The sequence below is a fragment of the Homalodisca vitripennis genome, chromosome X (genome assembly GCF_021130785.1).
Source record: "Homalodisca vitripennis isolate AUS2020 chromosome X, UT_GWSS_2.1, whole genome shotgun sequence".
NCBI lineage: Eukaryota > Metazoa > Arthropoda > Insecta > Hemiptera > Cicadellidae > Homalodisca > Homalodisca vitripennis.
Window position 1 is genome coordinate 49,080,296 of NC_060215.1, and position 27,640 is coordinate 49,107,935.

Here is a 27,640-nt window from a genome sequence, read left to right on the forward strand (position 1 = left end):
ACATTCGCAGCGGACAGTTTTGTCATAGCGTCGAGGGAAAAACAATCGGATCATTGTTACTAAATTTGATAAGTTGAAGAGCTATTCCAATGATCTAAAGCCCACTTGGGCAATGCAATTAACTGATGAAGATACATTCATTAAGTAAATAAGCCAGAGATAGCATGTGGCCCCCCAGTTACCGACGAGGTCTCTATCTCTTATCGCCTAGTCACGCAAAACTCGCATAAGCTGGGTTATATAAACCCGTTCTATATTTACTCCGGTTTACAGTGCGTTCTCTCCGACCACGACCGGCATGGAAATGACCCTGTAAACTTGTCAGTTGACTGTACTCCGAAAAAATCATATTGGGTCAAATGAAACTGTACTTTAGTTTAGTTATTTTATATGTTAAATAGTAATAAATACTGAACATCTTTGTGTACATGTTAGTTGTGTAATCACAACTAGTTAAAATTTTTATTTCCCATAGTTTTTAGGATCTTTACTGGTAGTTAATACACTGACAACTATGTAGGCTTACGAGGTGACTTTGGAATTGTTTCAAATTACGTCCACTGTTTGGAATATGAACTTTAAAATGTTTCTAGGTAAATTCCCCTAAACAATGTAGCGTATTCAAACATCAGTATCAAACGTTTTCACATTTTTATCTCAGCATTACTAAACACCAACAACTCCCTTTCAGAAAGGTAGTTAAAACAGGCCAAAGTAAAACTACTTTTGTAAGTAGATTTTTAAATTAGGAAATAAAATCATTTTGGGTCAAATGAGGCCTTTGAGATGTAAATTTTTTGTAACATTTTTTGATCATAATAATAAGTAAACACTCACGAAAAGGTAAACTACAAGCACAAAATGCTCACACAACTGCAAATGAACCATTTGGTTATATTCAAAAAGTTCGTTTTTTTCTTACAAAATCTTTAAATGGAGATACGAAACATAAATTTTTTACAGTTCCCGAAATGGATTGTTTCCAAGTATCTTGTATTTACATTTTAAAACATGGTGTCCTTTTTCTGAATTTTAAATCAGTTTTAAATAAGACCTAATTTAACCTTTGACATTAAATGTGTGGAAGAAAACGAATGATAAAGTTTATATCAGAGAGGGGTTTAATATATGTATATATAAGTTTTAAGGTGGGGGTTTCCACTCCTTTAGCAAGGATTTCGAAAAAGCCAAAAAACTTGACCAGACACATTTGTTAAATATACAATTTAAAACAGATGGTCATAACATTTAAAAACCTCTATCTATTCCGGATTTTACTTGTATACTTTTGATAAACATACAGTAAATGACAAGGTATGAATGAAACCTTAATTTCATTGTAGAATTGTATTTTAGTTTCTGAAATTGTCCTGAAGTTTTCTAAATATAGTCACAGAGACCAATATAGTCTTGAACTCAAAATATGACATCTTAAAATTTTCTACAGTATTTCTCATGTTACTGGATGCCGATTTTCATAGAATACAGTATAAATACAATATCTCTTTTTCCTTTTTTTCATAACCTGTTGAAGATTATATAAATTTAGTAAATAAATTCTAACTTACATCAAGAACTATTATAAGTTGACTTAATAATACTACTGATTACTTAATGTCTTGCCTCAACCAACATTTGAAAACGACTTCATGAGAAGAAGCCTATTAACATTATATATAGCAATAAAACACAGATTCCTATTTAAATAATGGTCAGTTATATATGTAAGAGTATGTATTTCATAATGCAGTACATATTACGAAATAAGCACTTTGTGGATAGATAATTTATGCAATTGCAAATAAAATATTGAAACAAATAATTGTAATGTATTAATGCATATTCAGATAATAATAAAATTCATTAAACTTTATATTCTAAAAGTATTCATTTTACAATTCTAAAGGATTTGTATACTAACTAACCAAAGCTGAAGAAAAGACTCTACAATCCCATGATTCTACAATCTACAGTAAGGGTTTATGTTTTTATAAGATTTATTATTGTTCTCACGGGGTAAATTTAAATGTTCTCAAAAGAGATATTCGGTTACTACTCGCAGACCTAATCGATTGACTATTCACCGATTTCAAACGAGTAAGTGAATATGCCGAGTGTGTTCAACTCATTATTTGTCTAAGCTTGTAAACATTGTAAAGTAAACAAGAAAGTAAGAAAAGATTATTCTAAATTATAAATCACGAATTCGTTAAATCATCACTGACAAGGCTGAAACTGGATGATGGGTTAAACTCCCCCAACCCATAAATCAAGGGGCTTGAAATGTGTTGTTTGTGTTAAAACAGGGAATAAAACGCAATTTCACAATTGTTCAGTGGTCGGAAATAACTTGCCCGTCCGGCCTTCGAGACTATTTATATTATGAGGCTCCCTTTACAGCGAGGCGATGTGAACGTGATAACAGGAATGTTAACGGAATTAGCGTCTATCTTTTTTGTAAACAAACCGCTGAACAAGTTGGTCATTAATACGACTTTTAAGTCGATTGAAATAAGTTATGTCTTGTGTATTTTGATTTTTTATGAAATGTTTGATCCTACACTTGTTTGCACTAGTAGAATATTCGTAAGTGGCAGGTATGATACGTTTAGGGATGGTTTCCTGTACAATTTAGCAACATACGAGTATATAACCATTGCCAACAGGTAATGTTTTTGCTAATCTAAAAATAACTGTGATGTCATAGTGTAAACAAGTAATAGTACACATATCCAGGTGACAATAAATAGAAATAAAGAAACGTCTCAATGGACGTGTGGGAAAGAACCAGGAAAGGTTTTTATGATTTCCTGAAGGAGTAGCTTTAAAACGTAAAAGGCTGTCGCCTGCAGGAGACTGCCTATGGTTTGAGATCAATATAGGTTTAAATTCTTTTAATCATTTAACCCCTTACCTAGCCAGCTGGATGATCAAGAGGGAAACTGGGACTGAAGGGCCCGCATCTAAACAATAGGTATTGTAAATTTGGGAAGGGGACACCCCTGTACCAGGTATCCATTACACAGTGTGGAAGCAATAACTAGGTCAAACACATGCACCATTCTCTCCATACTTGATTGTAATTTCTTTTAATTTCTAGTGACACCGGTCAACGGTGTCATATTACCATTAAAACACAAAGGAGTATTGCTATGTTACATTTGGTTTTGTTGTAACAATAGGAACTGCATTAAAAAGTAACTCAAAATATCTTTTCAGATCATCTAATTGCAGTAATGTACCCTACGATGAGTTACTAAAACGAGGAATGATGGCACAAAAGTTTACCATGGGGTACTTTTTATCAAGAAAGTGGTTTTGCATGCCTATAACAACATCAATATCTTACTTGTCTAAATGGGTTACTAACAGAACTGTTCAAGAAGAAATTATGTTTACAATAGTCTACACAATAAGCTGTGAGTCCAGCGTAAACCTTATGAGTACTAAAACTAGGGTATTCTTTATTGTAAAGGTTAGTGGCCAAATTCCGGTATGTAAAGTTACTCACCTCCCCGGTTCTCACTGTCCGCCGGCTTCACCTGTATGGGCCGATTCATCTGTAACAATGAGAAATAATTTTATTATTTAGAATAATTTGATTTCTTATACAAATAAATATAAAATAACAAAACCAATAGGACGATCCTCATCCCCATAATAGGCTGCGCTAACTCTTTTAAATACCGATTTAGGTGAAATGTATAATTGCATTTGATGAAATTTGTAACAGTTATACTTAGAATGGTAAAAAATTGATGTAGACAACACCAGTCAACATTTACTAAGAAACATTGATATAAAATAAAATAGATTTCAATAGGAGCTGCAGCTGGCTTTATGTAAGATGTAATCACTGTAATGTTTATTAATTTTATGAATATACCATATATGGTTTAAAAATTCAGTTTCGTTGAAGGAAAGGAAGACCACTACAGTGAATTATATTAGTTTTAAATTACGCAAAAGATATATAAAATATGGCTCTTATTATTCATTTTAATGTTATATATTTCATATATTGCATATTAAAGTATTGCTTGAAGTCTGTAATTTGTTATTATTTTTTTCTGCTTTTAAATTAGGTACTGAAATCTAATACAGATTAAATTAATTTCTTTATTCATATCTTCGTTGATCTACACTATTTGTTTTAAAGACTATTTATTTGTTACTTTTTATTTGACAAATCGTGAGTTGTCTGAAGAATTTACAAAAATATTCTGTGAAGAAAATCACCATTTCCAAAGAATAATTTGACTTTAAGCAATAGATTATGTTTCAAAGAATTTTTTATGACCGATTAGAATCATTTACACAATCATTTGATGGACTAATATGTCGCAAAATATCAACTATGAAGCGTTGATAGAACTATAGTCAAAAACAATACTCTTAGTTAACCAGTGGTATCGTTACATTTCAAGTAATAAATAGTTACTAATTAAATTGTTTTTGCCTGTACTCAAACTCAACTTTCTAGATGTATAAAAATGCACTTTGATAATTCCAATTAGGATTTTTCTGACTATCAAACTCACACGAAATATTGAATCTAATGGTCAGTTGGATGAAATGGATTTCTCAGTACGTTAAAAAGAAAATATTCAGTGACGATATAGTTTTCAATACAAATTGGACTTCTTCACTAAATATGGCTCATATATATTTTGATCTTACTTTTAATTTCATATCGGTACAAATAATATTGATGTGATAAACAGAGAGGTGATAGACCTAGATAAATTAAATATTAGTAGAGACTGGAATTTTATAATTCAAGACCCGGATAAGCTACACATCTGTGGACGCTATCATACCATGTAGAGGCTTAACTTAACTTAGAGGCTTGACCTAGCATAACTTAAAATCAGCAGACATTTTCATGCTATTTTGATTAAGCATGTCTAGAGGAATATTTGTGTAAAGACATTCCATTTGGGTTATAATTTGAACATGCAGACATCAGAGGACCCTGAAATTCCAAAAGAATGAGGACCTAAATATCCTGATTAATGATCTAATTACACCGTCTAGATAGTCAGGAATTTAAATGGCTAAATATCAGTAAACTTGATCCTAGTTATTGCCAAGCTCGTGTAGTGGTCATGCCACGTGGATCAAAGAAATAGTAAGCTACTTGGTAGCTATTGAGTAGCACTGTAATTCCAGTGTTTCAAGGAACTGAAAAAACTAAATATTAGTAGAGACTCTTGTGCCAAAAGGTATTGACCTTAATAAATTATGTATCCGTATATAAACAGTCGTAGCGCCTCTCAATGAAATGAAAATAGTCTTTATTTCTAAGACTAAGTTAGGGCAGTGTAGCCCTCTCAATGTGGTCGTATAAGTAATTTGTCCAGAATGGCCGTGGTTTTAAGTGTTAAACTACACTTAGATATTCTTGTACTTAGGTAAAGGATTTTGCAGCCTTGCTAAAAGATCATTGACATGTTGCTTAGAGGTAAGAGAAGAATTCCCTCACTATAAAACACGACGGTCTTTACCTACTTTACTCTTGTTAAGACAAGCCCCATTTAGCTTATACTCAATAAAGATTATAGACTTCCATCTTATGAAGAGAATACCGTTGCATTTAGAAGTGTTTAGGTATATTAAATTGTATCTTTGTAGGGCATCATCATCTCTTTCAATCTTGATATTTGCATGGTTTAATGTCATCTGCAACCAACATATATTCTATTCCATAGTTTCTGCAATATTACTTATAAAAATTTTGAAAAAAACAAGGTCCAATAGGGATTTATATGGGAATCCAGTAAAGAACTCAATGGGTGCAGATTTAAAATTATAAAATTCATCAATGTCTGCAAAACAATAAGCTCCAAGAATTCAATCTCCAAGACTCGGTAGATGATAGAAGTGTAAATAAAAAAGTGACATAATTACCTAATTTTTAAGTGTTTTTATCAGTGAACAGAATTTTTGATAAGTTTTGAGAAGCATGTTGCAAATTATTTACGTGTAATTTAAAGTAATTTTGCTTCTCCTTACAATGTAGCATCTGACAATGTAAGGAGTATGGACAAGTAAGGAGTAAGGAGCAAGAACAATGTATGTCAAACCACATATTAAGTTTAAACTATATTTTAAGCATTATCTAAACAATTAGAAAACTATTGTTGTCCTTTTTACTGCCAATCGTGTGATAGTAACTAATATTACAGATTTATTCTAGTACATATTATTCACATACTATAACATTTTTAAATTTAATAAACCCACGATATTTTCCATTCACCGGAATATACTGGAAGAAACTCTCATTATCTTGCTCATCCGTTTTAGTGGCTTGCAGTATAATTACAATACCGTGTGGTAGAGGCAGAGCATGTGCACACAATTGTATTCTCCCACCAATGTGTAGGAGGCATGAGAGGCATGAACGAATAACTAGGCCAAGTACTAAGCCCAAAACTCAATCGACCATGAGAGAAACAGCATATTTCTTACATAAAAATCTATCGTACGTGATAAAAAATAACTAACTGAATACAGACCAGTGATTCGGCTCCAGTAGTTTGGACATGAAGTATCCTCACAAATCGACTCTTTTACAGAGTCTGTTGGCCGTTATACGTAAAATGCATTCGTAATCGCTCGGAATGTCAGCTCAACTTCACAGACATAAACGCACTCACGCATGATTATTGGTATAATATATTTATTATTGTTGATTGTTGTTATTGTATACTGCATTGCTAAAGTTACTGATGATGCATAATATGCGTCAAACTTATTTTTTTATTAGTGTATAATATATGAGATGTATATAGTTTGTCTCATAACTATTTTACAGGCTTAATTGTTAAATGTTTTTTAGAGTATTGTTAAAATAATTTATCGAAATTATTTTTTTTATTCATGATTGGCCATTCTGTCATAGCAGTGCTTATAGATTAAATATTTGATACTTCCTGTATTATATTTCCTGTCATTGTTTTATATTACATAATGCATTTATGAATTAAGTATTAGACTAAAAGTAATTTAGATGTTATATTGATAATTGAGATAATTTTGTGTCCTTAATGAGAAGTTTTTGTCAATTAGCATTGACGTGGGAAATAAAAATTCTTAGATTATTTTACGAAATTAAAGAAGTTTGTAACACAGAAAGTTATGAACTTAAGTCGATCTCATCTAAAATATTCTTGATATTATATTAAAAGCTCCATAAATTAGAGGTATCATATTATTTTATTTTACTTACGTTTTTGATGTCCGAAAAACGTTAATAGGCCCTATTGCTTATCAATTAAGCCTGTGTATAATTTTACCTGAGATATGGAGTTCTGACAAAAATCAGTTGATACATGATTGAATACATACAACATACAAAATGAATAATCAGAGTCATGTGTTGGATGTGTCACAAGCAGTCAAATAACATACAACGTACGTGTATAGCTAGCTACGTTATGTGCAGTTAAACAATTTTCTACATTTGCATAGAACACATTTCGGAAATTCTATGTCTTCAAACAGAGTACTCATACCATGCAGGTAATGATACATGATTTGCGGTTCATGACAGACTTAAATATCAAATTCACTAAGACATGACACTCTGAACCGTCCTGTTCACCTTGACATCAAGATCCATTCGGACATTTGAGAACTTCATTGGTAATTCCACCCTAGTCGGATTTACTACAGTGCATATGAATAATTGGGTGCACAGTACAATTTTGTTATATATTAAGAGTTGACTTATAAGCTATTGTAACATAATGTTACTTAATTTTAGGCGAATAGTGTCTTTGATACTGTGAAAATTTTATATTTTTACAAAAAATTGAGTTTTAATTCGTATTATGACATTATGATGAATAAAACATTGCCTAAAATAATCGTTGAATGGTTCTTATTTATATATTTAAATAAATGTAATTCATTCATTAAATATTTGTTTAAGTAGCGATACTAATGTATTTATCATAAAAAGGCCCTTATTGATTACAACTAGAAAAGAATGGTAATGACTTAGTCACTACATGAATGGTGCCGTAGCAGTATTATATGAGTACGGTAAGAATTGATAACTATAAAACAAAAACTTAAAAGCACATAAAAATGTTTATTTTGGTATTAAGAATATTTGGTTTAGATATTAAGAACACTTTTTGTTTATAATTGAAAATAGTAGAAATTCAAAACTTCATTAACATTGAAATAAATATAACTGTCTGTTTTACTCCAAAAGAGTTTTAAAGTTGTAAATAATGGTTCACCGAGGGCAATTAAAAAATTAAAACTAGAAACTAATGTTTAACCTTGTATTATATATAGATGGCTAAGCACAATTATAAAAAAAACCACATATTTCAAATCAAAAACAAGTTAACAAAACCACCTGTGTATAAATCTCATATTGCTAACTTCATATGCTAACAGTTTATCACTAGTAGCATAACCGTGGTGTTTTATACTCAATAATGAAATAAATAGAAAACTCCAAGCTGTACTCTGCAATAACAATGCATATGGGTCCAATAAAAAACTAACGCAATTCAACGCGCAATAGCGGATTGACAAATTAATTGGATTTGGCGTAGCCCTATAAAATTATGTCAACAGCGACCAATCATATCAATCAGTTAGTGGCTTCATTACCAGTAATGAGCATGTTCCATAACTGGAGGGTAAATTATTATGGCTGACCTCTTACCCCAATTTCATAATCGTTAGTTAATGAAGTCTAAAAAAAAATTAGTGTGACGAAGACGGAATTTGCCATTCTTTTAATTTGTTCCTGTTTATGAAAGTTGAATACATTTGTTGGACCAAGTATGTTATATTATCATAACTAGAAGTTGAACACACGTAATATATTTAATTACAAAAATAACATATTTCGTAAAGTAAACTCAACTTAACCTACTCATACGTCAAAAACAATTGTGTATACAATTAAAGGAGATTTAATTACCTGAAATCAACTTTACAGATCCAAGACAGGGATACTTTTTGTCCCAAAATCAGTCAAACCTATTGACTTTAAAAGTAGTAGAGAAATGTGTAGTTACTTTTTAAAAACCACGTACTTGTTATATAACCAAAATCCATTTATTAAAAATATACTGGCAGAAATGTTCATATTTGTTATTTTTAAATACACGTATTGCACAATTGCATGTAAAATCTGAATGTCATTAACAATTTTGGTTTGGTTAAAACTTAAACCATCTGATGCATATAAAAGTGTAAGAAGTTGTTGTGGTCACGTACAAACGTGTATATGGTAAATTTAATAAACCATTACAACGAAGTCTGGAATGACCCGATAAAATGTAACGAATGAGCAATCGTACGGACAGACGGAATGCTCTTTGACCTTTTGACCCAATATCAATAAGATTCTTTCCTGGACCAAGGTAAACCTATACAAGTTTCAAGTGTCTCGGACCATTATATAAATAGACAGATGGACGAATTACGATACGATTTAAAACGACACTGTCCGGTCCTTAATCGAAGGTCATCAGGTTTGTTCAGACGTACAAGAAGCTACTCACTATTTTAAGTAGAATCTAAGCAGTTTAGATCCAAGGTGTCGAGATACAAGGTCCAAACGTAAACTCCGGCCTTAAGATGGCTGGAGGCCTTGCAAAGATTATTCATGTCGCAAACAAACAATAAAACCAACGATGGATATAGCCACAGCAAAGAACGTCATGACATTTGATAATATTAACAGAAGCTCAATGGTAACATTGTATTACTTTTACGCGTAAAGGATGTACAATGGCTACAGATCCTTCCTGCTTCTAAATACTGTTATCTCACCGCTTTGCATATTCTTGTCAGAAGGTAATTAATTCGGACGTTTACTGAATATAATTCCGACGAGAGGTACGTAAGTATATCTCGTTACTTATCACACTACACTGGTGGTCTTCTAAAGGATTAATGTTGTAATCGGATACTGTTGGTAAGCCCAGGGAAGTTGTTTGAACCTATCTTGTATCGAGAGCGAAGGACTGTGAAAGTATGCCTAGCACCGTCAAGCTCTGTGACGGGGAAGGAACCTGCAGGTATATATTTGACCAACCACATCCAATCCCAAACTCAAGTTTGAGAAGAATAACTATTGTACTTTTGAACATTTCCTATTCACACCCTTTTACGAGGCTATGTGCGTTGAAAAAATCAGTAAGTGGATGAGAAGATCAGTAAAATAATGTTAAGGTCCTTTGGATTTTAAAAGAGTTCTCGTTATTCGATTAAAGGTATAAATGAACGCCTTTAACATCTTGTTAGGCCTCAACTGGAAATGAGAGAACTAAAATTGCCATCTTGATACGAAGAAGAAGATATCTGATGAGTCAACGCACTTTACTTTACTGAGTAATAGGACCAAAAGACTAAACGCCGCACTTAGCCGGAATAAAGTCAAATATTCGCGATAATTTTACCACCTATATAACACACCGAAGAATTGATCCACATCTCAAGACACAGCCATCATAACAAGTTAACAACACTTAAAAAGAATCACTGAGGAAATGTCATACTTTCTTTCCAGGGCGAGTAGGAGATTTAAATGCTATTGGCTCAGCATACGAGTCATATTATTAAAAGTTTTTCTGCCTAAGAAATCTACATTTTGATAGAATTGATTGGTTCTTTGAGAAAGGTATATTAAATTCTTGACGAATACGTGGTCCATTAACCCCTAGATCAAACTATATAGTTCTTGTGAGAGTGTCATAGAAGAAAGTAATTATTAGTGATTTCGTTAGTTCAGTTGTTATCCAGGCTGTTCTTCACCAAGTTGCACTATCGAGTAAAATAAAATTTCTATGTCTGGGGTTAAGCAACGATTTACTAATATTATATTCGTACCTGGGCGTTTTCTTTGTATTACTATAAATTTTTACAAATATTGGAGCTTTATTACTTTGAACTATACGTTATTATATGTGGTACATGGTCTAAATATATCTAGTGGTGTAATATTATACTTCAGTTAGCATTACACTTACTGACCAGATTTAGCAGTCCATCGTGTAGAACCACAACAGACAAGTACATTTTGATCGTGCACAGTAGATTTTACATGTTTCCTGACCATTGTCATTATACTACTTCAGTTGACGTTGAACGTATTGACCAGATTTAGCAGTCCATCGTGTAGAACCACAACAGACAAGTACATTTTGATCGTGCACAGTAGATTTTACATGTTTCCTGACCATTGTCATTATACTACTTCAGTTGACGTTGAACGTATTGACCAGATTTAGCAGTCCATCGTGTAGAACCACAACAGATAAGTACATTTTGATCGTGCACAGTAGATTCTACATGTTTCCTGACCATTGTCATTATACTACTTCAGTTGAAGTTGAACTTACTGACCAGATTTAGCAGCCATCGAGCAGCAAATCGTGATAAGCAGCACAATTAAATACTTTTATACCTGTAAATAACGTGTACCAGGTATACGTTGTGGAACAATATTATAGTATTTAAAATCTAAATTTTATTTGGCTGTGTTTTACAGTTTATCACACAGTGCGAGCTCATGTTGGTGGTCTATAGGATCATGTTGTTTTCTTAGATTCTTCATTTTTTGTGTTGGGTTTAAAGGCGAGTTCTGTTGAAACTATAATATTGCAAACAATGTATTGTCAGGACACTTGAAGGAAAATTTTAAAATTCGTGGATAAATATACCTTCCGTACATTAAAAGATTTGAGGATGAATTGTGAATTATGTTTGATAATTAATACTCCATAAAAAATGCAACATTTATAGAAAATATCTTCAATGCTATTATTATATAATTTTAAAAAATCCGGATTAATTTGTGGTGGTGCAATCTAAATGCTAAATATCAATTCCACACCTTGTTATACAGCAATGTGTTGCATGGTATGACAAATAATTGGATTCCATCCACCAATAAAACTTGTCGTCTGACCGCCAATTATGATTCAAATCAGATCCGCCCCTCGCTAATAAGAATGTAGGCTGGCTCCGTGCGACAAGATTTAATTCATAATCAGCAACCATTTTACGGGTGAAGCTACAAAACTGCATTTAAATGTATCAATTGTAATGCAAGAGTTTATTAGAAACATTTATTTTTAGCATCACTATACAAAAAAGTAGCTACATTTAATTACAGGATATCAGTGTGGCTATAAACTTTAGTTGAAACCAACATATAACAAAATAATTGCTGATTTCCATACGAAAGTATAAACACCCGTACGTAATACGCAATAACTTTGAAAACGTAATGTATATTGCGATTTGTCTTGGTTAGTATTGAATGAAAAAGTGCAAACACAAAATTTATTCAGCGCCGTATATGGGGCATAAATGCGTTATTCAAAAGCGTTGACAACCAATTCGTACACAAAGTACACGTTAATCAGCCACCGCGTGTGAACAACACAGATGCAAAAACCGCGCCCCGTGGTAGCCGGCAATAAAATATTAACAAAATTGTGAACGGGAAAGCAACGGCTGCAATATAAAATCATTACTGGCTGTGTCATAAAATATGCAAGGGACATAACTCATAGAGGCGCGAGCCACCCGTGGGCCCCATTTAACGGCTGTTTCAATTTGAAGGTCCATTTTTGCCGTCGACGCTCTAATCAACCTGGCTTATCAGCCGAACCAATCAGAACACTGAGCGCGGATAAATCGGCCAATCAGCTGCCGCTTATCGGCGCTCTATTATTATTAGCGGCAGTGATTAACCTAAATTAATTAAATTATGAAACAATACGAGGTTATCCTTTGAGTTTTATAACGATCGATGGCTGTATTATAAATATGCAGGGTTCTACACGAATATCAGGAAGAGGTATACCATTAAACTGACGGTTTCAGACTTAGACGTTTTAATTTATAAACGAAAAATTCAATGCATTTTTATGCACATATGAATTAACAGTCTTGTACAATACTCAAGAGCGTATCGTTTAAAGATATTTTAGTTATGTATGTATCATACGTCCGTAAATAGTATTCATATAAATACAATTTTTACCGGTATCAGCATACAAAATACAACTCTTGTGTTGGAGGATTTGTAAACCTATAACGGACCCAGAAATGTTCGGAATAACGTTTGTGTGAAGGTACAACATTTAGCTATAAATACAAAGGCTGTTCCGACCGAATAAAAGCAAATACAGCTTGTTGTCAAGAGGTTTGCAAATATAGCGTGTACATTTTTACGAAATTCTGTCAGACAAGTCTTTTTGAACGCGACGAGGCCGACGTTGAAACGCCCAATATACGTCAGTCTAAATTTACAGTGTTGTAAAACACCCATAGGTGTAACGAAGATTCTCCTATAGCCCGTAAAAATAACGGCCTGCATCGAGTAAAGCGGGGGTCCGTCTCTTAAAGTTACGACGGGTTTATGTAGACCCGGCTGTGAAAAACGAGCTCAAATATTGGGGGAGAATATAGTGAGATTCTCCGTAAGGGCAAACACACTGAATGAGAAATAACGCTAACAAACTCATCTTTACATTTTATTACTTTTACTGTTTTTCGAATATCGATACTGTAACCGGGTTGAGTATTGAACAAGCTTTGTATCGCATTTCGTTTGTAACAGTGATACTCACCTCTTTGTTACAACGTACTGTTTTTGATCGAACCGTGACTGTTATGCTTCTCGTGAGATTTGTGTACATACTTACCTTAATTCGCAAATCATAATAACAGTAATTATGAGATAAACCGAATGATTTGAGAAGAAGAAAGTTTTCAAGCATTTTAGAACTAGACATTCCATATATCCAAGAATTGATCATAGAATGAACAGAACTGAACAAAAGTGCCAAAATTAAGATTTCTCATAAACTTCATATGTTGTTTTGGGAGTAAAAAAGTGAATAAAACGCTAATTTTGGTACTTAATCTATAACAACCACTATCCTAGATAATTATTATTTAGTATTATTATCGTTTGTAGTAAGATTTCTTGTATATAACATAGAACTTCAAAAAGAGATAAATAACTAAACACTTCGCAATGCTTGTAAACGTTGTAATTAATAATAAAAACTTCTATAAATGATACTATTACCTGTGTAACTAATTTATTTTTAGGTTAGGATAGCTCACCAAAACATAAATGTATCTAGTTACTTTAGAAATGAAAGAAAGAATACAATTAAGTAGTTGTCATAAAACTTCTCCCATCCTGAGTATTTCCACTAATATGTCTGTCAATGTCTTCAAACAATAATATTAATAACCCGTTATTTTGCTTACTACAGTACATTCATGCATTCCTAATACATTTTTAGAACTTGCAGACAGATTTGTGACGTTATGTGTGGTAATGTCACAGTGCAATTTAAAGTAATTCCTACAGTGTGTGTAGTGTGTATGTTTAACATCAGTTCAGATATATTACTAAATATTGCACTGTACATCGAGTGATGGGAGAGCGCTCTGCAAGTTAGGAAGAGGGCAAAGGGGAAGAGGACTTTCGAGTGCGAGTACATACAATAGACGGTGAAACATGTAAATTCTTGCCATTGACAGAAACACGTCATTATTTACATTAGGGTGGCTGAATGGAAGATGGGATCTATTGATTGCAGTGTTGCCACATCTCTGGGGGCGTCAACAAACCCTCGGTTATTAATCAGATTACGTCACCGTTTTATGAAACAAACATACAACCTGAGGTTACGGTGACCGTCATTGAGTAAATACGACAGGAGCGAGACCTGTGACAAGGGACTAATGAAGCTCGAATTTCGTTGGTTTACTCCTAAAGAATGAAGAACATGTTTAATTAATCGTCCAAGATTCTACACGTCATAACTATATTTTTAGTTTTTGAACATTATAAACACTTTAAATTATACATACATTTTTCTTGTGATTCCTGTCGGGAGTCCGGAAAATCCCAAACACGATTATACAATCAAGTTTAATCTACCTCTAATGTTGTGATAAGGAATTCCGTATGTAATACGAAAAAGTTAGCGACGCGAAGTTTTGGTAGAAGCTACTTTTTTTTAAATAAAAATGCATTTGAGCTCTGTAATTATTTGAGCGAACTAACTAGTTTATATAATTAACTTAAACTCAACAGTATTGTATATAAGTCGAGCACCTTGAACAAACTCTACGATGCAACTCAGGGATGAAATAATACCAAAAACATGAATTATTATCTCACCTTCATTTACATTTAAGTCCCACCTGGTATGTATCTATTTAAAATATAGCTTGAATTAAGGTTTATTATTATAGAATATATATCTTTAAAGTATCGTATAATTCAAAATCATTTAAAAGCTCATTTGTAAAATTTTATGAACGCCGGAAAAGTAACTGAAAATAAAAAAGGCAAAGAAAGCACTCACTAAAAATAGAACTATTTTGGATGAAAAAAAAATTATAAATATAATTTATTCTAATATATTATTACTCGATTCAGTACAGATTTTATTAAATTTGGTATACGTGTACAATAGAATTAAAGTTGGTTTAATTAAATTGTTACAATATACGTAATAATTAAAATTTACTAGAAATAATCACAACTCTAAAAACATTTCGGCTAATTAATATCACATACAAATAACAATATATTAAACAATACAACTTTTAGTAAATTGTGTGTACGTTGCATGACACTGAATAGAAAAGTTTCAGTTGCATATTGATTGGAGTCTGATACAAACTGCGTTTTCATGTTTGGAGCACGTAATTCAATAATGAAATATTCGTGCGAAAACACAATATTATAGTTTGTATTAAATTTTAAATTGAAATAAGCCACATGATAAATAAAGAATTATTTTTATATAATTGGAGGAACATTTTCATACAATTAACCAAATATTTGATTTAACTGCTCTTTATTATAAAATTACAATGTATTTCAGGCATGGAAGTATTTAAAAAATATTATTCTTTTATAAATTCGATATCAATTTAGACCTGTCAAATTATATTCAGATAAATCCTCACATCTACTTTCTCCCACAATAGAATACTTATATAATATAAATTTTCTTCATATTTAAATTTTAACTAATCATATTTTGTAAATTAGTTCTTTCGTGATTATCTGCTGTTAAATTTGAGAATTCATTAGTCCATTGTATAATCAAATCAAAGTTTATTTATTCTAAAAAACCATACAGGCTATAAGACTCGCAGTACAAAGAAGAATAATATAAGTGGAATCAATCAGGTTATAAAGTAGCTGTGGACACTTTTGATTTGATTTCATCATTTCCACCGTCTTCAAAAACTAAGTTAAAACATTGTAAAATTTCTAGTTTAGTATAGGTACAAAAAATTACGCGAAAATGTGCTAACATTAAATAAAGAGTATTAACCCGAACTAAAACCAAGATGAATAATAAACAATAATGCAGCCGATCCAGCGTCTTGCAGCCCAATCATGCATTAGAGAGAGACCATTACCAAATGACTGGTTGATTCAGCTTACCCGTTTCCATGGTAGGTAACCAATAAATGCAGGTGATACTACCCCTAGTAAGTCATACATCATCACCACCTTTGTAAACCATGTAAAGTTTTCAATGATCATCGTCTATGTTGAACAGTGTCACTTGTCATCACGTCGCTTGATAAGTCCACGTGAACTTTGTTTAACCTGTTGTTTACAATGGATGTTATATAGTCTTGCGCTGAAGAGATACATGTCCTCACCTGTTTTGTATTACCTAGTCTTGTAGAGTGTCAGTTCTTGTTAACGTGAAGTATCAATAACCCTTCAATTAGTAGAATCCTCCATGTTGTTGACATTTTTTTGACTGTTAGTTAAATTTAAATATCACCTAAACTCTCCACTACTTCTTCTAAATATGGAAAATAAAAGCCTTTTCTCTGCATTCACGAACATGGGTACTACAAAACATTAAGTATTGTGTGCTGATTTGTAAGTGGACACCAAAACCATATCCTAACGTTGTTAAAACTTTTGCTCATACCCCTAAAAAGAAGTCTTAGATGCGGATTGAAAAGCCAGCTTTAAAACAATTCTTAGACTAGGCTGAAAGAAAGTGTTAGTCCTCAATTAATACGTGGTGCATAATAAGTAGAGGTTATAAAATTTGCACATATAAAGGTAGTCTATTCCACCAGTTCGTGTTCTTAACCTCACGAGAATGTTAAGAACCGGCACGTATGAGATGTTTATACGGCCAATCCGATTAGTGGCCTTTAACGACAATTTCAGCGTTTGAGAGCATTTATCTAGACACCTTATTGTTGCTTTGAGTATCAAACGTTCCCTACAACACTTTCTATTTCAATACAGATGGAAGAGAAGGACCTGCCTTAACAGCTCTCCACAGAGTTTATCGGAAGAAGCACCTAACGATTATGTCTCAACTCTTCTCGAATATACCGAATTTTTTATGTAAGGAGCAAATAACAAAACTCAGTTTTTCAAAATAAATTTGCCAAGTTGCTTCAGAATTGTTTAATTGACTACCACCAACGGAAACACCGCATTAGAAATAAATTCAACGTAATTTATATATAAATATAACAAGTATTTGCTATTATCTACTTGAAGTGACTATCACTAACTAATCTGGCAAATACAATATTAATTATATAAAAAATACGGTTAAACTTAAATATATTACAATTCAATGAGGCACCAATTCCAAGTTTGTAATTAGCAGTAAAACATTAGCCTTGTTATTTACATATTATAGTATATACAAATAACAAGACTAATGTGCATAGATATAAATTTGTACTTTCATAAAAATTTTGAATTAAAAAATATAGTATACACAACTAATATGTGACCTTACTAACAGTATCAATAAAAAGTATTATTAAATATATAGATAATAATAAACAATATTAAAACTAGTACATTTTTTCTTATCTTGTGAGACACGCTTTACAAAATGAAATATGCCAAAATCTATATTAATATCTAAATACTTAACGATGTACTAGATGTACACGGATTGCGTGAATAATTATCGACCCCCCTCCTTATTCAGTTTTATAAGATCCTCGCACGGGCCAGAGGCCCAAGAGAACGAGTAAAATAAGGCTTAAAATGGAACTGGCCTCTATTTTTAAGAAGTTGACTTTAATTTAGTCTTTTCATATCTTAACGCTTTGGGTATATAGAACTTAATATAAATAATAAAATCTAAAGTAATATTTTGTTCATTAAATTACATTTTGTAATAATTATTGTAATAAGGTTCCTAAGCAAAGAAGATAATAGTGTCGAAAAATTGTGCCCCTGATGCTCTAATAAATCTAACACACATGAGAGTAATATGTGCGCTCAATATAAAAGAATTATTTTAACCTAATGGAGATAAAACTATTTTGAACATGATACTAATTCCTAGAATTAATTAAATTAACAAAACGATATTTTTTAATGTAGATCTAACTTTTTTCTATCCCAAAGAATAAAGGTAAGAAAACAATTATTATACCTTTGACAGTTTTCAAATATTTTGTTACATTTCTCGCATTTATTTAATGTTATGTACTAAAAATAATTATTATATAAAAGTTTTATTCTAAGAATTTTATTTTAATGTCTTTAGAAAACAATTGTAGATGGTTGTGTTTTGCTTAAATGTGCACATCCACGTTAACTGTACGCATGTTAAGATCTCAAATATCCTGATTTTGATAAAAATTTAATGTTTGAACCTAGAAATTTTGCAGGAATAAAAGTTATATTCGTTAAAATTCGAATTAATTGTATAACTATCGTCTATATTGTCAGAATAAAAATTGATCATAGCGCTTGAAAAACCGAAGTAGTTTTTACAATTTGTAGTCCCTTGAAAATTAGAGTAAAATACTAGTAAAGATAACTTTAATATTTTAGTTATAATATTACTGTATTATTAAAAAAATAAATGTACATGGTATGTATTGAAGAAAATTAAGAATTAAAATATTGTAACAAATTTAATCAAGACAATTAAAAAATAACTGGCGGTACGGAGGGTTGATAGGTTTTGGTTACTGGTAATTAGACTGTTTACAAAGTATGTACGATGTTTCAACTCTACAATGGGTTTGTGAGTCCATATAAACTGTTTTGAAAGCACTCTAAATAAAAAAAATACAGAAAATATAAGTTTTGAAATATTGGTTCTACAATGTATTATTTTATTTTATTATTATGTAATTTGATGCACGCATAAATAATTGACAAAAAATTAGGTGGCTCAGTTACATAGAATTATTTTAACTTGCCTTGAACTTATTAATAACCCATAAATTAGCACCTTCAATCTTTTGTTAGAATAGCTCAATTATTTAGAATGGGATCACAAAATAGAACGAACTAAAAGGGTGACATTAATTCTGATGGAATTTTCATCACTCGCTTAATTACGAAAAGAATGCAGTCCAATACAGTTAATTACATTGACTCAACTGTTACTAAATTAGTTAGTGTCAAAAAGCAGTTTCAATTGAATAAATAAAACTGACAAATAATTTGTCACACGCAAAAATAACCATTTCTCATATAACAGACAACTAAATATAGTAAACAAATATATTTTACATATAGACTACAGTTCGTCATATGGTCAACTTAATAATTTAATTTATACATTAAAAATAATAAAATATATTTAATGCGTTTATATAAAAATTTAAAGGGAAAGAAAGCGCGCGCGCGCGCGCGCGCGCGCACACACACACACACACACACACACACACACACACACACACACACACACACACACACACACACACACACACACACACACACACACACACACACACACACACACACACACACACACACACACACACACACACACACACACACACACACACACACACACACACACACACACACACACACACACACACACACACACACACACACACACATATATATATACCTGTATATATAATCTTTTAATTTGAAGGCACATATCAACACTACTAAATGTCAATTGTTTTTTGTCTTTCACACTGTCTTTTATTACAAAAATATAACTAATATGCTCAATGTTAATACATTGATATGATTGCGTGTTGTATAATTTAATCATGTGTTTACACACCAAACGATGGAAGACTAAGAACATTATTTTACAATATCTGTTACAATATAATGAATAGTAGAATAAGAAGTGGCGAATAATATATTTTTAAATGGTTCGGATTAGACATTTATTTCACGCTCGGTAACATTTGGCCTGTGCTATAGATCGGTAGTGAGGTGAATAGGAGAATATTTTACGGCCCTGAATTTGGGATAAGATCAATAATCCGCTCTAGCGGCCGCTTTAATTTGGTGTTTGGTTTTAATTATCGCTCCCATTAGCAAGTGAAACACATGTGGTATTGGGCTGATTGGGGGAAGGGTCAATGAACCAAATAAAACTTACATGAGGGATCCGACTCCAAGTGGGATAAAGCCATTGTTTGCCTAAGCCGGTACACTGGGGCCTGAGCGATATCGAGCGCGACGCCCGGGCGTTCGCCTCTGGGGACTGAAGCGGAGAGAATTTGAAAAATTGTCTACAGTCATCATCGACAGGCATACATGATGACAAGGCATGATGATGAAATGTAAGCGGCCCACGGCCAATTCGTCATATTAATTATATAAGGTTGTAAGTCGTGATATACGTACATGAGATCATGGGAACTGAAAGATTGGTGCAAACTATAGTGAGTTCTTTGTCTTTACGATCGGAAAATGTTACAAGATAAAGGAATTTGTTTAATTTCTAGAATGTATATCTATTAATTTAATTTTCCATGCTATACTTGCCGTAGAAGAGATATTTAGAATATTAAGGGAATAAATAAACTGCATTATAGAGAAAAGTTTAAAGGTAAAAGATAAGGCTAATAATAAAGGGTAATCAAATTACATTAGTGTAACTGCTGGGTAGCAATTTCGTTACCTAGTTAGAGAAGTAACTGTTGTACTTCTTGTAACATAGACCTTTAGCATGTTTTGTATATTTATTTTCGTACTTTTTATCAACTATTTAATAAATTAACTTAACTAACTAAGGAAATGGCATGTTCACGCTTGCTTCAAACAGCACGATTGTTTACATTGTTGCCTTCCCAATCTACGTGAAAATAAAGTCATTATTATTAAAATACTAACTCTCTACCTAACAACTTATATCAAAATATGATAAATTGTGTCTTTAGAAACTTTTGAACTCAGAACCCAAAATTGGTTTAGCCACTACAAATTGAACGCGATCCGTGTAATTAACCTAAAATTATGCAATTTTTTTTAAAACATTGAAAACACCAAATCCGGAACATTACTATAGTATCATATTGACAGGAATAGTTAATAAAAACCTATTTTATCAGTTAATGGACCACAGATTAATTATTCGAATAATACTAGTTTTAACGGCACAGTAAAAAAATAAACAGTACCTATATATTTGTTTGACTTACAAATTCATGATTTTTAATTCAGTTTTACTTATTTACTAAAAGTACACTATATACCAAAATCTTATACGAATAAGCAAAATAAAGTACATGGAATTAATACTATAAATATATGGGTACGGCTAACTTAATGGTTTTTATATTTTAAATATTCATAGTTTTATATAAATAATAATCACCTACTGTATTGTAAAAGAATTTGTCAACGGAACGTGTGTATCCAGAATAATAACTGAATTGGTATTATTATTTTAAAATCTATTACATTACGCATATAAGGCAATATTGTTTTATACTACACAGTTTCCGCAATAAAATACTGCTACTTATCTAACTATTATTCATCAGTTTTCAAAATGTGCGATTGTTAAATCGAAACAGATTCTAGCAAAATTATTAAAACAACAATACTTCTTTACGTAATAATCGAATGCGTAATAACATTTACAACAACATTTGGGAATAAAGACAGGCTACTCTTAGTATTAATATAGTCTTCATCCTTGGTCCTCATGAAAGTTTCAACAAAACGAACAAAGCTTGTTTGCACGAAACGAATGTTTTACATTATACAGCACATCACATGAGTTACGGCTATATTTTATGTCAGAAGCTAACATTATCCTCGTTATGATGCAACATAAATATAACATCGCAAAATGCATTTGTCAATAGTAAAATATGTTTAGTAGGCTGCTCGTAAAAATGCAATATCCTTTACATGGTTCACGTTTCCTGTTTTCCTTGAGGTAGCTCGTAAAATGCAAAAGAAAAGGGGTGAATTCTGCCATTGAATCGTTAGCCTGTGTTCAAGAATCTGTGGAATCAGATTGTAGGAGACTATTTGGAAAAGAAATATTTTCGGTGTCCGTAACACAGGAAAATGAATTCATTTTTAAAATAAACTTAGTCGATTGACACTTTGTTATCACATAAGATACCCGAATAATATAATTACATTTATGTAATTGTATGTAATGAAGTAAAAAACTCGTACATATAATTTACTGCATATTATTCCAAGAAATATGCCCAAAAGAGTGAGTAAATACAAGATATTTAATACGAGAATACACGTGGTATTTTCGTAAAGTTGTAGAATATGGTGAATAAACAATTGCTAAAATGTCCTCTGTATTATTACATACAATTTCCTAAAACTCAACACTCTTTGATGTTATGGAAACATGTAATATACCGTTTCGCGTAGTCGTTTGTCAGTATTTCTATTAATAGAAATTATATAGGTGAATTATACGTCCGCCGTTATACTATTCATATAGATATAGATAATGTCAGAATTTTCAAAATTTAGAAATAGACTATTTAGATTCATTTAGAAAAAAATTATAATTTTTATTGTGAAAACCATTGTTATAATGTTAAACATTTCTCTATTAAAATGCATTGTATGATTTAAATATTCTTGAAAATGTTCTAAACACTTTGCACACAATCACAACTTTATAATTTTATACTGTTAAATATAACTAAACGAAAAGTTTTCAAACAAATCAAATGTAAATGCCTAAATCATGAATTTTTTGGCTGTAAAACATTCTTACTGAATCTTGAAGCATGATTGGAAGGATTAATGATATGATAATAACGTATTAGAAATATACGAGTAATTGCAACACTTAAAAGCACCAACCCCTATTATATTAACATAACACTTAAAATAATGATTAAAATATTGTGTAAAACAAAATGATTTATATTTTATCATAAAAGGTTAAAAAGTACTAATCGACTTTAAGATGTAACCATATCTATGGAGTTTCCTATCTTAGAGTTTACATTAGTAAGTCTACTATTTAAAATGTATTAAACCGCTACAAGTCGTATACAATATTTTATTAAATCACCAAATATAATTTATTTTCAATTCAATTTTAAAAGTGATTAAGTTCAAATTTTAGTGATATGTAGCCTAATATATATGCACAGTCTAAATGTTGTTAATAGATTTAATTTGACCTTTATGTACGGCGCACTTAATTTTGCATGCGAAAACTATTTGTAAAATACAGAATCAGCAAATTTATTATAAACTATTTCGTGAGTACATTGAAATAAAAGCATTAAACGCCAAGCCAAAGACAACCCTCTCTGTTAACAGGTGTTATTCTACACTTCGGAAAACATTCATAACTGAAATGAACACATGACATTACAAAAATAATTTATTCTAAGCTGAAACATTACCGAATTACGAATTTACAACAACGAACTTTAAATAATGAAGAAACGTTATTTTAACTCGGATTCTATTAAGAAAGGGTTAATCGGTAAAGAACTATTTTTAGTGAACATATTCTTTGTTATTTGAGTTATATCATTTTAAATGTACTGATATGATATCCAAATAGTCTAAAAACATTGCCTAGTTATTTTAGCTTAAATTACAAACGGGTATACAGCAAACATACTTTTACACGTCAAGAACAAAAAAATAGACTTTGGCAGACTAAAATAACATATTTATAAAGTAAATAGCGTTAAGACTAAAGCATTTCGTTTCTACTAACTGTTTAAAACATTAATATGCACTATTACGAACTAGAAATGGCAAGCTGTTGTCTAGTAATATTACAAATTGCAGTTGTGTTAAGAACTTTGTTTAAACAAAGTGATGAAAATATTGAGATAAAAACCATTCATCTTAAGGTTAAAGTATATAGCGCAAATAGCAAGTTTATAGTAATTAATGGAGAATGTTCAAAATGTAGGATGCACAGGAACTAAAACTAAATGTACAGCCAAATATAGGCCACATCGAATGAGACTTAAAACGTAGAATAAAATACCAAATAACGTATTATTGCTACACAGATCATTGGTGCAAGTTTTGTGCTGATGCACTGGGCGCGTTATTGCAACTTCAGGAGAAAGTGCCACAAATCTGCTGTGCTATTTTATGGGTAGTGTACAGATGACTTGTGACAACTGCTCATGAATACGCCCAAACTTCTTTATTTTACTGCTGTACTTAGTTTCTTTTAGTCTAAAAAACTTATGAGATTTTATCGTTGTCCGTGACATGATTTAGGCTAGGTTTGATGGAATGAAAACTACTCTTGGTGATAACACATGATGTACGTATGTCTGGCCGGTAGTTTTTCACTAAAATGCAGCCGGTTAGAGCGGCAGGGCATTGAACCAGGACTGCTAGCACCAGATGTCCACGGCCACCCCTCGGTAAGAACCGGGGCCTAATTTATAGCACAAGGGCACGAGTGGCCGAGGCTCGCGTCATACTCACACTATATATCCAAATATCGCGCTGTGAAATTTACACTTGTAAAATATACAGTTCTCACCCCATGAGAACCTTTAGTCTAAAGGTTTTAAAAAGCTATTCAAGTGTTCTAGACAAGATTGCTAAGATATGGAAAATATTTGAATACAGTTTTAATACTTTAAAATACTTTTTATATTTATTTACTAAAAAGACTTTTCTGATATGTCTTTAGAATTATAATGGTTCAAAACTTACCAAAGCAATAATTAATATGGGTTTGATGTATTAGAAGTATTTACAACAAAAATCAGTAAAATAACTTTACAAACATAATGTTTATTTGAAAATTTTCCATTTTCCTAAAAATGTATTTATAAGTATAAATTTGTGTGTTGTGAACTGTATACGATCCAATCAGTTAATACTTTTTTGGTAGTTTACATTATAATTTACTTTCAAAAAAGAAAAGAAAATTAAACCAAACATAATTGTATATTGTTTACGACCCGTATATTAATTCGAATATATACATGCAAGGGACGTCATCTTTAATTACTATAAACATTTTATGACAGAAAAAGATAAATCATCACTGATGTAGTATTTTTGTAACTTATATACATGATTTTAATAAGAAAACTGAAGAAAGTAAAGAAATTAATTGAAAGTAGGATATTTTAATAATACTTTAATAATATAAATTTAGATTAAACATTGAAATATTACAAATGCCTATAGTTTTATAATAGAATTTATTTGTTTAACGGTTAACAAATGTATAGTCATTTATATACCTAAAGTTCCTAAAATGCATAAAAAGCATGTCACAATCTGTTAATTTTTAATATATTTATATAACAGCATTTAAATTTTACCTATTTAAATTTATCAGGGAGATCAAAACACAACAATACTTTTTGCGATGGATGAAATCTACACATATATATCCAAGAAACTATTCTACATTTATTACATAAGGATGATTTTGAACAATGATGAAATTATATTTACTTTTTAGTCATTTCTGAGAAAAACGGAAACTAAAAAAATATGGTTTACTAGAAGGATAATAATTCTATTTTGCACAATGGATTTAGATAGTCCAGACGCTAGTGGGCTCTGGTGAGCAACCGTGGAAACAGTGGTCTCAATTGATTCAATTTTCAAACAAAGAAAGTTATGTTATACGACATATAATGGCTATATTCTTTGAAAAAACTATTAAATTACAATATTTCTTGTCTGAATCGAGAAGTATGCTAAAACATGGGCTTTTTTTAAAGTCCTAATTTCTAGGCGGACGAGCCCGCACAAAGGCTGTTTGTATCAGTGCGCTAACAGTGTTCAAAAGTTTCAAACACGTGCAAGTACTTTGCGCTTGAGATTAAAAGAAAATATACTTACAATAAATTGTTGATAAGCTTCAGGACGCATCATGTCTATTATCTGGACCATTTAGAACGGATAGAGCGCACGAAATAAGTATCAACGAGTAAAAAACAAAACAGCGGTAAATTTTTAACAAAACTTAAACAAAATCACAGGTTATTAGTTAGACTAAACGCAGTAAACAACAATTGGTGCCCTCAGTTGAACCTACGTCGACGACTGACTGGGGCTCACTGAGAGACCGAATGAGGGTCGGGGATGGAACACTCCCCCAACTGAGGGGAGGAGGAGGGGGTAACTCCCTCCCACACCTCCCCTTAATAAGCTTACCACCAAAACGCACCAATGGAAAACGATCGAACTGACAGCACTTAGAACGTGGCCCTATTACACATTTAGAGTTCTCGGCCGTGGTCGATGGTCATGAAATAGTCAGAAAAGTCCGTCCCGAACTGTCGATATGCTGAGGAGGGTGTGTAGGCGTATGGCAGGTGGCAGGTGCCACCTTTTCTTGACATGCAATTCAAAACAGGTTGTTTCCTTTGTCTTCAACAGATAGTTTTCAAGATCCAACGCGAAAATTAAAAATCAACCCAACTTAGATTTTTTATTAGTTGCAGAAGTAAAGATAACTTAAAAAAAGCCAGGAAATGCGTATTGAGCACAAATATGTCGTTCCAACCGAAATATTTTCCTAAGGAAAATGATATAAAAATACCGACTTTATTAAACCTGAAAGTATTGATACATGCAGCATTTAGTATTTCTGTTAATAACAGTTTTTCGAAGAATCTTTTAGTTGGAATAGAAAGAATTAAAATATTTTCCTTAAACCATACCGTAGATTTGTAATTGTAATAATATGTATTGATCGTGTAATATTTTTTGTAGAAATGTTCATATTACATTTTTCACCAAGTTATTATTGCCATAGTGATGTTAATAAGGCATAAAGAAAGACTAAAACTGTCTGGACTAGAATATTTACTCATTGAAACGTGCAAAACTCAGAGATTCTTGGGTTATGTTGTGCTGAGTAATCGTGGATTTTGGTGCGGTGCCGCCTAGACCTGTTGCTGGTATCTGTAGCTAAGTTGAACCAACAAGTATATCACGCGCGTGTTGTTACAGAAACATCACACTACAATAAGTGTTTGCCAAAACTTAGGCTCAGCAACATCCTAAAACTCAATGTTAGTTTGTATTTAAAATGGTAGGGGTGCTAGGGCATTTCTGTAGATAGGAACCATAAAAAAGATAGACGATCAAGGACTTTATCACATGCTATGTACATAATACACAAGCATATTTTTATAATACATAAACGTTGAATTAGTAAAATATTAATGTCTGGCTTATAACACTTTGAGGAAACTGAGAGATGAGGTTGTGCTACGAGGAATCACCTTTAGTCTTTAATATAATAGGCTTCGGTAATTTACGCACATAAAGACTTGCTCAGAAAATTTTGGAACTTAATAGCGAATAAATTACACTTGGGACTTCTGTAGGCGACTTAATGTTATATCTCTAGAATATGAAATATACATATAAATGTAA

The 27,640-nt window shown here is 31.8% G+C and overlaps 1 protein-coding gene across 4 annotated transcripts in view; it reads right to left on the minus strand.

The window, feature by feature from the left end:
* The window catches only part of LOC124368986 (CUGBP Elav-like family member 4), a 198,512-nt gene extending 172,213 nt beyond the window's left edge, over positions 1–26,299 (minus strand). For 3 of the 4 annotated variants that reach the window (XM_046826572.1, XM_046826573.1, XM_046826571.1), the window contains exons 1-2: positions 26,096–26,299; positions 3,512–3,560 (exon numbers count right to left, since the gene is read on the minus strand). In XM_046826572.1, the coding sequence (XP_046682528.1) occupies positions 3,512–3,560; positions 26,096–26,146 (100 nt within the window). In that variant the 5' untranslated portion in view covers positions 26,147–26,299. The remainder of the gene's footprint in view (positions 1–3,511; positions 3,561–26,095) is intronic. The other variant, XM_046826574.1, reaches the window with a different exon arrangement.
* Positions 26,300–27,640: the final 1,341 nt, after the last annotated feature.